Source organism: Arabidopsis lyrata, assembly GCF_000004255.2.
Source record: "Arabidopsis lyrata subsp. lyrata unplaced genomic scaffold ARALYscaffold_5, whole genome shotgun sequence".
Lineage (NCBI taxonomy): Eukaryota > Viridiplantae > Streptophyta > Magnoliopsida > Brassicales > Brassicaceae > Arabidopsis > Arabidopsis lyrata.
Genome location: NW_003302551.1, coordinates 10,067,566 through 10,084,476, shown reverse-complemented (window position 1 = coordinate 10,084,476; position 16,911 = coordinate 10,067,566). Strand labels below are relative to the sequence as shown.

The 16,911-nt window shown below is 36.5% G+C and overlaps 2 protein-coding genes across 2 annotated transcripts; one reads left to right on the top strand and one right to left on the bottom strand.

The window, feature by feature from the left end:
• The first annotated feature begins 11,461 nt into the window (after positions 1–11,461).
• LOC9311674 (probable pectinesterase/pectinesterase inhibitor 32) lies at positions 11,462–14,649 on the top strand. The gene is made up of 3 exons (XM_002877226.2): positions 11,462–12,033; positions 13,098–13,664; positions 13,762–14,649. Exons 1-3 carry the CDS (start codon positions 11,715–11,717, stop codon positions 14,457–14,459), a joined length of 1,584 nt encoding a protein of 527 aa, XP_002877272.1. The 5' UTR covers positions 11,462–11,714; the 3' UTR covers positions 14,460–14,649.
• Positions 14,650–15,437: 788 nt separating this feature from the next.
• LOC9313340 (coiled-coil domain-containing protein 94 homolog) lies at positions 15,438–16,610 on the bottom strand. The gene has a single exon (XM_002875559.2). It carries the CDS (start codon positions 16,267–16,269, stop codon positions 15,529–15,531), a length of 741 nt encoding a protein of 246 aa, XP_002875605.1. The 5' UTR covers positions 16,270–16,610; the 3' UTR covers positions 15,438–15,528.
• Between the last annotated feature and the right edge of the window lie 301 nt (positions 16,611–16,911).

Here is a 16,911-nt window from a genome sequence, read left to right as displayed (position 1 = left end):
AGAAAAGCCGCCGGATTTGCAGCAACCTCAATTCCTTTACAAAGAACCCAAACAAGGAACCATGAGTGGAATTGGAGAATTAACTCAAGCTGAAGCAGTTCTGGTCCACAATCGATTACCTAAAGCTGAATACAATATTGTGATCAAGGAGAACCCACCAGATGTTACACCACCAATTAAAACCCGAGGTAACTATCTAAACTCCCAAAAACGAATGAAAGATAATTTGCTTTCTCTTGGTTCAGATTGCACAATTTTGAGGCCAACCAAGAAGACTAATGATCGAGAGATAAGCACTCATCATTGGAATCAATCAAGAGATCTTCGTGAAGATTGTCAAGATCAATTTCGGCCAAAGTACACAGAAGAACGCATAGGCAAGCAATCAAATTTGTTTGTGAGTGCTAGTAAGGTTAAGAAAGCTGTGTTATCAAAACACCAATTATTATTGCTTAATTATAAGAAAGCTCTCATGAGCTTGACTAACCCTACACCGGTGCTGCCGAGTGAGATAATGTCTCTTTTGCAGGATTATGAGGACATGTTCTCGGAGGATAAACCTATAGGACTACCATCCATCCATGATGATTCTCAAAGCCACATTTGGAGACCAGGAGATTATCTAGGACGTTCAAGTCCTACACCTCACGAGATTTTGGTCATTTTACTTCACATGTTTCACGAGGAGCCTAAAATGGATCTTTCTTCATGGGATTCATTCCATACCTATCAATGGCGACCAGGAGAGTTTTTAGATACCTCTAGTGAGGAGGAGTTGGTCACCAACAATGCCTTGATCCAAGAAGAACCCCCGGATCCAACACCATTTTCATTAATCGTGATGATACCAAGCACCAAACACACTGCGAACCTTATTCAGGTAAGTAACTCTTTCACTCGCTTGGTTTCTCATATTACAAGAACTGTTATTATGAGTTTATCAAATCTAGGAAACATCGAGAAAGAGTTAGATTTATTTAAAGAATATTTGGAACCAAACTCATGTCTTAGAACGCAAGTAAAACATGAACATTTCAAGGATAATGCATTGATAAAAGCTGAGACATGTTTACTTGGATATAGTGACTCCATGACTGTGATAACACACTTGCTCTTTGCAAAAGCTGTTGACAATATTTCAGGTACAAAAGAGGAGCCACCAGACATAGAAGTTATCTTGTCCAATCTCTTTGAGAGGACGGGAATTGGAGTTGTTTTGATGCCAAGGATCTATTCTCCATCTAACCTAACAAGAAGAATAATTGACAATGCTGATGAACTTGAGCTGCAAGGTAAGTATAATATGAGTTCTAGCTTTAATGTTTCTGACTTGATGACATATATTGCAGATCAAACGGATTTGAGGTCAAATCCTTTTCAAGAGGGAGGGGATGATATGATCATGGACAGCACTAAGGATATGGAGCATGAACCGGAGCTTGAACGTGAGCTTGTAGCTGAGGAAGGAGCTAAAGGAGCTAAGCTTGTAGCTGAGGATGAGCTTGTAGCCGAGGAGGAGCTTGTAGCCGAGGAAGCTTTGATCGCACCAACTGGTCCAATGACTCGTTCTAGAGCTAAGCTATTCAACCAAGCCATTGGAGGGATGCTTAACCACATTTGGGACCGACCAAATGACTTGAGCCAAGTCACTACCTCTTTGGTTTTGATCCATGCTCAAGGACCTCATCAAGATGGATAAGTGATTCATGAGTGCTCTTTTTCCCTGCCTTTGGTTTTGTCCCACTGGGTTTTCCAAAGGGAGGTTTTTAACGAGGCTTATGTTTTCACTTCATATAATCCATTTTGATGATTCAAGACCCAAGCCCACTAAATAATGAGACAATTTCGTGGCCTTAGTAGTTGAAGGGTTATTTTTCAAATTCAAACTCTATTTTAATTTCTCTTGTGTTTTCTAGGCAGCTTTGGAGCTTGTTCCAAGACTTGTCTCTTTACATTCTCTTCTCTCCTATATATCCTCTTGTAATCTCTTATGAGAACTCATCTTTCTTTTTATCAAAAACCTTTTCTAAGAAGATCATCTTGTTGGTGCGTATATCCAGCAAAACCCTTAGTCTCTTTTGGTGCGCATATCCAAAGGATCTAAGTTTCGGTATCGTGAAGCTCTTCCGCAAGCTTCTGTGATATCCATCAATCCATTCTCTCGTCTTTGAGTCGTGTGTCGTCTCTAGATCGAGATCATATATCCATCATCACGGCTTCACAGCCACTTCTATCCCTTGCTCAACTTTAGAGTGCCGAGTCCTCGGGAGGATCGTGTCATATATCTTTAAAAGTACACTGAATAAAATTTTTGTCCTTGTCATATTGATATTTTCTAATAAGCAATTTTTTTTTGCAATTCATATTACTAAAGTAAGATATTTTACATTGTTATATACTTAGTTTATGGCATTTTTATTTTGATTTTATGAATCACAAATCTGTCAACTCTTCATGGTATTTTTTGAACTAAAAGAGAAGGAAAAAAAGTCAAAATCAAACAAACAACGTAAATGTGTAAAAATAAAAGATTTTCTACTATGATTTAACTATTGTTTTTGTTTTGCTATTCTGTTTTCTAGACGAACCATATGTTCGATCGATTTGGCTAGTACTAGTTCATCTTTTGAAATTACAGTTAATGGTTCCATATTTCAAAAACATTAATGTAAATTGTTTGAAAAAAAACAATCACTTATATATAATTTAATTTATTAGTCTACTAAAACTCAGGGCCGGTCCTGAAATTTTGGGGGAGTTTTAAACATTTTCTAAATATGTAAACAAATTCTGAAAATTTTCAAAAATTGGGGGCCTATTTTGTAAAAATATAAAAATTTGGGGGTCCTAAGTTCTTGTTTCACCTTGCTAGAATCAGGCCGGTCCTGCTAATAATGTAAATATGTAATCCGAGTTGTTATATATTTAAACATAGATCAACTGGAAAAACTAAATTAAAAATATGTAATAACGGATTCTCTATATGATAATATATTTAAATAAAAATTCTCTTATTTACATTCAGCAAAACCTCCCAATAAAGATGCAACACGTGTTGGCTAGAGAGTGGTTTAATCTCAAGAGACAAAGAAGGAGATAAGATGATCATGCATGCCAAAGCAAAAGCAACGATTTTAATTATTTTGCATTTGCATGAAATATTGGAAAGTGATTTGCGCACATGATGATCGATTGCCACAAAAGGATTCAAAGTTATTAAACGCGTTTTTGCTTTATTTTTTTTATGTTGTGTGCTCAAAACTTTTGACAAAACGATATTTTAGTATCATATTCACTCAAATTAGTAAATAGTGAATCGATCCTACTTGAGGTCGGTTTGAACATAACCATCACTGGTATTTTCCGAAGCTGGAGTAAAGTGGAATTGAAGTTAAATCCAAATTTATTTTAATTAGGTTTAGTTTTGGTTTTACTATAAGAAAATTTAAATTACAAGCAAACTCATATAATTAAAAAGTTCTCTATCATATACGTAATTTGCATGGAAAGTGACCGCGCACATGATGGCCAAAAAAGGATTCAAAGTTATTAAACGCGTTTTTGCTTTCTTTTTTATTTTCATATTGTTTTGCTCAAAATACTTTAGTAGTATCTCATATTCACTCAACTAACTAAATAGTGACTGGATCCAAACTTAATTAAAGTCGGTTTGGACATAACCAGCTCCGGTTTTTCTCGAAGCTTGAATAAAACAAAATTGAGGTTAAATCAAAAGGACGGTCTTCATTAATAAACTAGACGTTGAAAATACAAGCAAAATCATATAAGAAGTTCTCTATCAAGGGTATTTAAAAACGCTACGTATCTTAGAAGCGATAAAAAAAAAAAATTGACAACAAAAATACATGAGTTAGACAACGATAAATTGATCAAGAGATAGGAATTTAGACCCACCAAAGATACTAACAGTGTAACCCAAAAACAAGTGTGATTTGAAATGTGAGGAACCGACACATGACTCTTTTTCAACTCTTTTTTCAATTCCAAAACCGACATTTCTGCTTTCTCTTTCTCTATTTACAGAAGACAATTCCATTTTATTACAAGACAATGAGACATTAATATTAGGAAGCTTTTATCTCTATGGTTCTGAGTTTTCTGAACGATAAAATAATGAAAGGATGTTATTAGAAATGAACAGGAATAAAACATTGAATTACACAATGTAACTCAAGGCAAATATTTATACTAGTATTTTTGCAAAATTTTGGTGACGGGTGGGTAAAAATGCTTCCGGATATATCGGATATCCGACCAGTTTTTAAAATTCCTTCACAAAAAATTTGTTGGGTCGGGTTATATTTAACCCAACTCATACACCGGATATTCCATATTTAATAATTTAGATATTTAAAAGATTTGATTAAGATTTATAATTATGATTCTCCTATCATCTTTGTTTGATTTGTTTTTAACTGTTTTGAATCATCATATAATACATAAAGTAAAAAAAAAAAATCAATTTTTTTTTCTGCATATACTGTGATTCGAAATTTTAAAAACAGACATATATTATCCAATTGACGAAAACGTGTGTTCAACGTTCTACATCGATTAAAATATTTAGACAATGATTCAGAATCATATCATAAATAAGAACATTAATAAAATAAATGAGGTTTTTTGCCGGACGGGTTTTTGAATCAACAATAATAAAAAGATTAAAATATCATTAATCCGCCGCTTCAATATGGATTAAATCTTTTTTTTCTAATACCACAAATATTAGACATATTAAATCAGTCTCATTTAGAAATGATTGTATAAAACCAAAAAATTTCCTGTGGTATAATGTCCCGTGGTCTTAGAGGATGATATGATTTGTAAACTTTTATATATAATAAATAATCATTAAATTTTAAAATAAAAATAAATCACGGGACGGGTTAAGAAATTACGGAACAGGTTATATTTCGGAAAGAATTTATATGGAGGACGAATTTGAATCAATATTTATATACCACTTTAATACGGGTTAAATCCTCCGTTTATTAATAATTGTTTCGTGGACTCGTGGTATACATTATTTAATAACAATTATAAACTATAATATAAATAAATATGTTATAAGGAGATACAATTTATAAAATATTTTTATACTAGCTTTAAAATTAAATCATCCCGCGGTGTACCGCGGGTTAAAATCTAGTTATTTAGTATTTATTAAAACATTTTCAATGTTACTAGCTAGCTCCTTTAAAACTTTGGAAACCTCAAATTCGAACCTTCTTTGGTCTCGCTTTAAATTTATTTTTATGTTCTATCTTTCTTATTTTTATTTGTGTTTTCTAAAAGAATTATCATTTACTGAATTATTTGAGGCAGAAAACTGCAACGTACAGCCTACGTAAAAAAATGTTTCTAACTGATAAATTAGGCAAGACATTCCAACCAATAACAAATTGGCAAGATAAACGAATTTATATGAACTAGATAATCAAGCTATACAATGCAATTTTTTTTGTTTTTGTTTTTTTTTTTTTGTTTTTAGAATCAAATGCGATAACTCTGCGTTAAATTTTACAAAATAAATAATATACATACATGATAATATCATTTTTATTTTTGTGCATTGCATTGAGAACTTATTTGTCAAGAAAAAGATAATTTAATTTGTAGGATAATTTTAGAGACCGGATCATCAATGTGAGTACAGACGAAGATAATGGTTTTAGAGGACACGTGTAGATCACGGTCGGAGATTGTCCCAAATTTCTTCAGATCACAATCTCACATCGTTGTTGTGTTTAACAGTGGACCCGGTCGTCCACGTTTTTTATGTCACCCCATTTGGTACATTTTTTTTGTAGCTCTAGAGTAATAAATTAAGAGTTCGAATCTATATTCGTAGTGTAGATTCATTATGCGTTGTTCGATAAGATTCGAATATGAATTTAAAATACGTACATCATCCTTGATATTTTTTGGACTATCCAAATTTGTTGTAAAATGAACTAACCAAGAACTTCATATTTTTATTTTTCTTCTCTTGGGATTATCAGCTACAACGGAGGTTAACTCTGTAGCATTCTACTTTCTCATCCCTTTTAAAAATTCTTCAATTACACTCACATAAGTCATCCAAAATTACTCACAAAAACAAATAACAAACGATCAAGCTATTTATATTTCTTTCATCCTCATTAAGTTTAGGTTTGTTCAATATGTAAAACTCTCAAATAATTCTACTAGGACGTCCGTAAAAATGTTTTCCAACTGGTGTGCTATTAATTAAAATGCTAAACTATATATATATATATATATATATATATATAACCAGACAACATATTTCTATTTTTGGTTAAAATCAAAAACATACATTACACGAATTTGAATCGGGGCGATCATACTATACAATAATAATGATAACACAAATCATTAGGTTATATGTTTTAGTCAGGTCTTAAATAGAATGGTTACACATAAATAACGTATCACTAGGTTATATGTCATTGTAAGACTTTGTTATACTTTAGAGAAAATTTGCTCAGCAAAATAATGGCACCCACAAGTCTAATCAGTATCGTTTATCCAAACATGTAGATGTGGTCCGACAAATTTTGAACAAATATCAAAACTCTGTCAGTAATGTAGAAAAGGAAATTGAACTGAGTTGTTTTTATTAAACCTTAACATCATGTCCTATATAGAGATTACAATTAGGGTTTATAATAACCGACAATATCGTGAACTACACGTAACGGGCCTAAGCATACGGCCCATATACTCTCTATACTCTCTTTCACATTGGAGCGTGAAGGTTCTGAGCGCCCAACTTGGACATTAAAAACACGAACTGATTACGATCCAATGCCTTTGTTAATATGTCCGCCAGTTGATCATTCGTACTGACATGAATAGTGGAAATGAGACCATCTTGAACAGCATCACGAACGGCGTGACAATCTTTCTCTATGTGCTTCGTACGTTCGTGGAAGACCGGGTTAGCACCAATATGGATGGCAGCCTTGCTATCGCAAAAGAGACGTATCGGCTCGGAAGGTGCAATATCCAATCCTTTTAACAACTTGAGCATCCACTTGATTTCTTTTAGAGCAGCGGCCATAGCCCTGTATTCAGCTTCTGCGGAAAAGTGGAGACGGTTTCTTGCTTCTTCGTCTTCCAAGAAATAGGTGAACCACCGAGGAGAATAACATAGGCACTAAGAGACCGACGAGTGAGAGGACAAGAAGAGTAATCCGAATCACAGTAAATCGTGAGAGTCAAATCTTTATCAGCTTTAAGAAGAATACTTGGACCTGGTAATCCTTTTAAGAACAGAACAATGCGCAAGGCGGCAGACCAATGAGCTTCTCTTGGAGCTTGCATGAACTAAGACAAGACATGGACCGAGTAGCTTAATTCTGGTCGCGTGTGTAACAAATACAAGAGACGACCAACAAGTCTTCGATATGGTTTAGCATCGGTGAGCAAAGGACCATCATCACTGGCGAGATGATGATTTTGCTCTAGTGGAGTAAGAGCAGGCCGTGAACCGAGAGAACCACAATCAGCAATTATATCTAGCGCGTACTTGCGTTGAGACAGAAAAATACCGTCCGGTCCGCGACTAACTTCAATGCCAAGAAAATACTTGAGTTTACCCAAATCTTTCATTGAAAAACAACGGCCCAAATACTCTTTGAATTTCTGAAGCATATAAGCATCATTACCACAAATCAAAAGATCATCAACATAGATCAAAACGCGGAGTTTGATACCTTTATGTGTGTATGAGAACAAGGAGTAGTCATCATACGATTGAACAAACCCAAACCGGAGAAGAGAATCAGATAATTTTTTAAACCAACATCGCGGAGCTTGCTTCAAACCGTATAAAGACTTACGAAGATGACACACTTTATCGGGATGAGAATGACGAAAACTAGGAGGAAGCTTCATGTAAACCTCTTCATCAAGATCACCATGAAGGAAAGTGTTATTCACGTCCATTTGAAAAAACTTCCCATTGATTGGCGGCAACAATACGAAGTAAAGTACGAACATTAGTCATTTTAACAACCGGTGCAAAATTCTCGTTATAGTTTTCTCTTTCGATTTGTTTATTGCCTAACGTTCGACAGTTCAATCGGAATTATACTTAGTTTTGTAAACCCATTGACTTCCTATTGCCACTTTGCCAGGCGGAAGATCCACAATGTCCCATGTTTTATTGATTTCAAGAGGATCAACTTCTTTATTCATAGCATTATTCCATACTTTAACACGAACCGCGTCCTTAAAATATTTTGGTTCATCATTATTGGTGATGGCAGCTAAGAACGCACGATGACCTGGAGAGAATTTATCATCGGAAACATAATTTCTCAAGGGATACAAAGAGTTACCTTGGACCGTAGATGGAGACTGAGAATCGGAGAGGGAGAGAGCATGATGGGTTTGTATATCACTGGCCGCATTGTACAACACATAATCACTAAGACGAGCAGTCATTTTTATTGGTCGTTTGCCTTGACGAGGAGGAGTGACTTCTGTGGACATCGGAACTGCAGTTTGTGACACAGGAGGAAGTGAGGTTTTTGATACCGCCGGTGTAACAGGTTCGATACTTGCAGGAGTCTCGTCACATGAGACAAGTCTGTGCTGGACAGAGAAGGAACTATACCAAAATCCGAAACAGAGTCAGTCACCATCTCCGGAGAAGAAGCAATATGGTCCGAAGAAGGTGCAACGTCGGAACCAGTAGCAATAATAGGTGGAGAACTCCCCTGTCTGGGATAGACGGCGGCAAACACCAATCAGAATCAGTGATTACCGGAACGGGAGGTGAGGAAGCGGAAGCATAACTATCAGCAAAGGGAAAAACGTCTTCTCGAAAAATGACATCACGAGAAATTATGAACTTATTTTGCTGAATGTCAAAGACATTCCATCCTTTTTGGCCAAACGGATATCCAACAAAAATACACAATTGACTGCGTTCTCCAACTTTGTCTCTATCACGGGATATATAGAACATAACAAGCAGACCCAAACACTCGTAATTGATCATACTGCGGTTTGGTGCCATGAAGTACTTCATAGGATGAACGATTGTTATAAAGTGCCGTTGGTGTGCGATTTATCAAATATGTAGTGGTTAAGACGGCTTCACCCCAAAATTTAGTTGGTAAGCTTGCTTGGAATAGTAGAGCACGAGCAACATTTAGGATATGTCTATGTTTGCGCTCAACACGACCGTTCTGTTGCGGAGTCCCGACACACGATGTTTGATGGAGAATACCATGTTCTCGAAAATAAGTTGAAAGACACATGAACTCCGTCCCGTTATCACTATGCACCGTCTTCACTGTCTTGCCAAATTGTTTTTCTGTATAAGCGAGAAAATTTGTTAGAACCGTACGAACTTCAGATTTTGCAAACAAGAGATACGTCCAAACTAATCGTGAAAAATCGTCAACAATGGTTAAAAAATAAACTGCACCACAGGAGGAAGGAACACGATATGGACCCCAAACATCACAATGGATTAAAGAAAAACAATCCAATGCTTTATTAATATTTTCAGGAAACACTTCTCTAGTTTGTTTAGCTCGAAAACATACGTCACAAGAACGAGAGCCAACATAATTAGAAACCATAGGTAAAGCTGACAAAACCGAAAAACTTGGATGACCCAACCGTTGATGCCACAAAGCATGATCAGAAGAAACGCTAGCTGTGTGAATCTTTGTGGTAGCAACATCCGTTAGATAGTAAACCCCATCATGCTCTTCACCTCTTCCAATCAATTTCTTCGAAAAATGGTCATGTAAAACACAAATTGTATCAGTAAACAACGCCATACACTTCGTTTGTTTGTGATTTTAGAGACAGAAATCAATGTGCAATTCAGCATTGACATATAAAGCACATCAGTTAGAGCTACTTTTTCCAAAAGAGGGAACTCTCCCATGTTGTTAGCAAAGGTTTTGCTACCGTCCGCAAAACCCACAGAACAAGATGGAATAGAGACAATATTGGTCAAGAGTGAGAGACGCCCTGTCATATGGTGGGAAGCTCATGTATCAAGAATCACATTGCCAAACTTTTCCTTACCAGACAATTTATCAGAGGTTTTTGTTGATGTTTTCTCTTGAAGCAATTGGGAGAGGGCTTGGAGTTATTCTGTTGTGAATTCCGTAAATGAGGTCGGAGTAGAGCTTGTTGCGTGAGCCATAGCTATCTGTCCGCCACATCCACGACCAGTACCATGTCCGCCACGTCCGCCACGTCTACCGGAGCCGCGTCCTCCGCTACTGCGATCTTCCCACCATTCCGGAAAGCCCACGATGGACCAGAAGTCTTTCTTTTCATGGCATGTACGTCCACAGTGAGAGAAAACAACAGGGCGAGACTTAATGATGGAGGATTCGGCTCGATTTCCAGACTGAAACTCTGTCGGAGAAGAAGACACTGTTGAAGACAACTCTCGGCGAGTCACATAACCCACTGCTTCTTATCGTTGGTCTTGATTACGTGAGGAGATAAGCCTTTGTTTTTCTCATATGACTTTAGAATACGTAACGCCAAGTGAGGGCAGAGGATCCATGTTGAGAATACTCGTACAGAGACTACCAAACCTTGCATCGTCGAGACCCATCACAAATTGGTGAAGCTTTTCATCATCTCTTTCTTTCACTCTTGCCGTCATGATTGAACCATGAGAACACACTGCACTTGCTTGATAATTTTTCAATTCATCCCAAAGATTACACAATCTACCATAGTAATCAATCACTGTCTGTCCGTCTTGTCGACATGAAGCAAGTTGAGCCTTGATTTGATAAACCCGAACATTATTACTTACAGAGAAACGTTGACGTAGCTCATCCCACAGAAGATGCGCGTCGGAGATAAAAGTCACCGTTGATTTAACTTTAGATTCAATGGAGGCTCTAATCCAACCTACGATCATTGAATTCACTGCTTTCCAATTTTTGAAATCAGGATCAGTACTTGAGGGTTTCGTGATGGTGCCATCGACGAAGCCTGTCTTCCTTTTAGCTTGAAGATCATTAAACATCTCCTCTGACCATTCGATGTAGTTTTCTCCATTCAACAGAACAGAGGATATCATCGTACCTGGATTGTCGGAGCTGGCTAAGGTATAAAGCGACACAGCCGCCGTGGAGGGTTGCGCAACTAGCGCACCGGAGGATCCCGGAGGATCAGTAGCCATACTTCTTTACTTTGACAAACAAGGCTCGAAACTATTGAGAAAAACTAGAGATTTTTGAGCTTTGAATCTCTGATACCATGTAGAAAAATATATTGAACTGAGTTGCTTTTATTAAACCTTAACATCATATCTTGTATAGAGATTACAACTAGGGTTTACAACAACCGACAACATCGTGAACTATACGTAACGAGCCTAAGCATACAGCCCATATACTCTCTATAATAACTACCATTTATTTTTCCCAGGAAAACAAGTCCAAATCCAATAATTCGAGTTAAAATATAAAAAAAATTCCTAATTTCAGCCATAACCGATGTGTATAAAAAGCAAGGGTAGGTAATCTTTTTTCTTGCCTAGCCAAGTAGCCATTACCGTCTCTCTCTCTCTCTCTAATAAATAACATCACACATCACTTACCTTCACTCTTCGCAAAGATATTATAGAGTGTGAGAGAGACACTCTTTCATCTTCAACTTCCACTATCTTTGCAAGATTCTACCGGAGATAGATGGCGAAGTTCCTACAAATGGGTTCATCAATCTTCTTCTTCTTTCTTATCACCGTTTCTTTATGTTCCGCCCACAAAGAGGCGTTTTCTTCTACTGGGTTGGTTCAAATGGAGTGCTTGAAAGTCCCGCCGTTAGAGTTCGCCCAAGCGGCCAAAACCGTCGTTGATGCTATCCAAAAGGCGGTAGCTATAGTTTCAAAGTTCGACAAGAAAGTCGGGAAGTCACGAGTGTCCAATGCGATTCTTGATTGTGTTGATCTTCTTGATTCTGCCGCCGAAGAGCTTTCTTGGATCATCTCTGCCTCTCAAAATCCCAACGGTAAATATAATTTTAACTACTAGTCTTTTTCTTTTTCTTTTTCTTTTTGCATGCAAAATATGAGTCTTTAAATTAATATAAAAGACTAGATATAATGTAAGTCAAAAGTCAACGAGGAAAATTCAGTTTACGTGGTGATACAAATTATATAGTTTTTTTTTTTACATAAATTTCCACCGAATTTATCAATACCAAAATGTCAAAAAAATAAATAAAGATAAAGATACGATATAGAAAAAAGAGCTTTATTAGGTGCAAAACTAGCTTTACTATCAAGTCCATTTTTGAAGTTAAATTTTCCTCTGACTCGAACTAGTACTGTATAATTAGTAACCGACGGAACATTAGAGAAGTCCATTTATTAAGCAACACTGGACACGAACGACCTATATTTTTTTTCCTTTTCTCTTAAATATTTGATAACTTTTTTTTGTTAATATAAATATTTGACAACTTTGAGACTTTTTCTGCTGAATCGGATTCGCAGAGCTTTTTTGCTTTAAAGAAGAAGTGATTTTGTATCTTATCGTCGGTGATTAATCTTCGACGTGGGAATGGAATATTTTGCTCAAAAGAAAACCTTGAAAATTGAAATGTTGCCCCTTTTAAGGGAAGAAAGTTGAATAAACTTAATAGGAGTATTTTTTTTTTTCCTTTTTTTTAAAGAAACCTTGCAGATCTTGAATATAGTTTTTGTGGCCAACTCACATGATGTGTTTCAAATTAATTAACTAAGATTCTGGAAAGAAATAAAAGGACTACACATTATATTAAAATAAAGTCTACCGAAACACATACCAAAATTAACTTAACGAAAACAGAACATACAAAAATCAAACTCTAAAGTAATATCCGCTGATTAAATGCTAGAGAGAAAGAAATCATATTTATTTTTTTTACCAAAAAAAACAAAATAACAATAATCTTAGCCTATTCTTTATTGAATGTCTAATACACTAATACATTCTCAGAAATTGTTTTTCAAAAACAATTTCGATACATTATTATAAGTTTTAAAATGTAAAAGAATGCATAATAAATGTACGTTAAACTGTCACTGTCAGGTAAAGACAACAGTACAGGAGACGTGGGTTCGGATCTAAGGACATGGATAAGCGCCGCACTTTCTAACCAGGACACGTGTCTTGACGGCTTCGAGGGCACTAATGGAATTATCAAAAAGATAGTGGCTGGTGGTCTTAGCCGGGTCGGTACGACCGTCCGAAATCTACTAACGATGGTTCACTCTCCTCCCTCTAAGGCCAAACCCAAGCCCATTAAAGCCCACACGATGACAAAAGCTCATAGTGGCTTCAGTAAGTTTCCCTCGTGGGTTAAACCCGGTGATCGGAAGTTGTTGCAAACTGACAACATAACAGTTGCTGACGCGGTTGTAGCCACAGACGGGACCGGGAATTTCACGACGATAAGTGACGCAGTGTTGGCTGCACCGGATTATAGTACCAAAAGATATGTGATACATGTGAAAAGAGGTGTATATGAGGAGAATGTGGAGATTAAGAAGAAGAAATGGAACATAATGATTGTTGGTGATGGCATCGATGCCACCGTGATCACCGGTAACCGGAGTTTCATCGACGGCTGGACTACTTTCCGGTCAGCTACTTTTGGTTAGTGCAAATTTATATTATCGTTACCTAGTAAGTATTTTTTTTTTTTTTTCAGTATTGATGAAGATTTTGAATTGGATATAAAAATATTTGGCAGCTGTGAGCGGTAGAGGGTTTATTGGGCGCGATATCACCTTCCAAAACACAGCAGGACCGGAAAAGCACCAAGCGGTCGCAATCCGATCCGATACGGATCTCGGGGTCTTTTATCGATGCGCGATGAGAGGTTACCAAGACACTCTCTATGCCCACTCAATGCGTCAATTCTTTAGAGAATGCATTATAACAGGCACTGTCGACTTTATATTCGGAGACGCCACTGCCGTATTCCAAAACTGCCAAATCAAAGCCAAACAAGGCCTTCCAAACCAGAAGAATAGCATCACGGCGCAAGGACGTAAGGATCCAAATGAGCCAACAGGATTCACAATCCAATTCAGCAATATAGCGGCTGATACCGACCTACTTCCAAACTCAAATACTACCGCTACTTACTTAGGTCGACCGTGGAAATTATATTCTAGAACGGTGTTCATGCAAAACTACATGAGCGATGCAATCAATCCCGAAGGATGGCTCGAATGGAACGGAAATTTTGCGTTGGATACATTATATTATGGTGAGTATATGAATAGCGGACCGGGTGCTAGTCTTGACCGCCGTGTTAAGTGGCCAGGATACCATGTGTTAAATACTCCGGCCGAGGCTAATAATTTTACGGTATCTCAATTCATACAAGGGAACTTGTGGTTACCATCTACTGGTATCACGTTCATTGCTGGTCTAGTCTCGTAAATTAATCATGTTTGATCGCATGCTTTATATTACCTTTTCATACATCATTTCTATTATACTACACATTATTATTTTTCTTGATGTTTTCTATTTTGTATATGGTTTTGGTGATAATTGAACTACAAGTTCTCTAAGTTTGATATGTATTGTATGAGTTATTTTTACTAATAGAATTAAAGTCATATGTCAACCACATTGTTTTTGCATTGATCTTCAAACCATGAATTATATATATATATATATATATATATAAAATATTATTTTCCAAAATTGTATGCGAGATATATTTAAGATGGATTTATTTAGCATTGATCTTCAATCCAATCTTATGCAGCTTCCTCCTATTCATCTTTTGTGATTCTCGGTGCGTTACAAACCATACTAGTATTTAAGTCCATAACCACATGTCAAATGCCACGAAAAAAAAAAAAACACGAGCCGAGGTGCATGATCTGGCTCCTACAAATTGGAAGTGAAGAATGAGTCAAATTAAACTTGCAAAATATTTCTTCTCAATAGTCAATACTGTAGTTTAGTATTAGAGAATACTTAAGACAAAAATTCGGCCCACGAAAACAGGTCCAGCTCACAATAGAATAAAAGAGGACTATATACTTATCATTCTTCTAGGGCTCAATTGCCTCTCTAGCTTCTTCGTCTTTTAAACTCATCTTCTTGATGGGAAAGGTGGGCAAGAGACTTGAGACATCCACCGATATTGTAGCAGCAGATCATAAGGGCACGAAGCCTTTGCAAAAAGGTAAGAAATTTAGGTTTCTTTATTGCTCGAGGCATATATGGAGATATTTTGGTGTTTTTTTTTTTTTTTTTAATAGCTGAGAGAGAGCTGCAGAATTATGGCAATTTCGTCTTTTCGAGCAGCTGATAATGGCAAACTCGCAAACTGTTGAAAAGGGTCAAATTCAACAAAGAACACTCCAAAAAGTGGATTGATTCAAAAAACAATTATACAAAATCTAATTAACATAATCCTGGATTTGATTAAAAAAAACTAAGCTACAGCAATACTGATTCACTTAAATCAATTACCAAAAAAAAAACCCCAAATTCACTTCTCCTCATCACTGTCGGTGCCATACTTGTGACACAGAGATTCGAGTCCCGTCTTCTTCGAGATTATGCAAACAGAAGAGATTTTAATGGGAAATTTACCAGAATCACGTCTCTTAGGCTTCTTCTTCTCATAGTTTTTCTCTTCATCAATCCTACTCCGCTTACCAAATTGTATCGACTTAATGAGCAACTCTTCCTCCACGTTCTCTTCTTCTTGTTTTTTTCTTCTACTCAAAGCCTCAAGCATGGAGTCTACGCTCACTGAGGCTCGTCTAGACTTCATAGATTTCAACTCATCAAGCCCAGCCATAACTTCAATCTCTCTTTTAGATACCACAGTTCTCTTCTCTAATGATTCCAATGCGTTTTCTGTTTCCTCATGCCTCTTCTTCTCTACCTTTTCGTGTCCATTATAAAGGCAAGTTGCACCTGATTCGACAGTATAACTCTCGTTCCTTGGATCGGTTTTAATTGTTACCTCTGCCAAGCATGTATTGCACTTAATGTAGAACCTATGGATTTTAATACCTAGATACGTCTCGGTGATGACGTCTTCTTCACGGCAATTGAATTTGGTGCCTTCCGACATGTAATTACCACATGTGTTGCAGCGAACACGCACTGGAAGCATAAATCGAATCTTTTTCTGCTGGTTCTTCGGTTTCTTGATGCGATGTATCTTCTTCGGATCAAAATCTGGCGGATGATACTTGTTTAGGTTTTTGCGTTCTCCCATAACTTCAGAGCACACGAAGAAGATGAGTCGAACTTCTCTCTTGATATCTCTCTTGCTCTTTCTCTACTTCTCTCTTGTATTTCTTGTTTGGATGATCCTTAAAAGTTATGAGACATCCCCTCCTTATATAGCCAAAGATGAGCTTTCTTTGTTTCCTTTGCAACTTGTAATTTTTATATTCTCTTGTTTCCTTTTTTTTGCGTGGCCGACTTATAGAAAAAAGTCAAAAGAAATTATTAGGATATATACAAAAATATGTCAATAATATCTTCTATGATACGATTCTATCTAGAATTAGGAAAGACCATTGTATATAAATACTTTGCTATGATAATCAATAAAAGCAAGCTTTTCTAAAATATATCAGAAATAACACGTTTTTTTAACGTCTCGTTGTATTGAAGAAAGGAATATAAGTCCCAATATCTTCTGAGAAGGGTTCGAGTGTGCGCATGTCTGAAAAATATATATATAAGTCCCAAAAGTAAACAGAGCAATATGGAAACAAAAACAGACCAATAACAGAGGAAACCTATAAAAACCAGAAACGTGAGGTAGGAGACCAATCTCACAGAGCAATAACATGTGTGAGATTGGACATATCTTCAAGATAACGGTAGCGATGTTGAAGTAAGCTTGAGT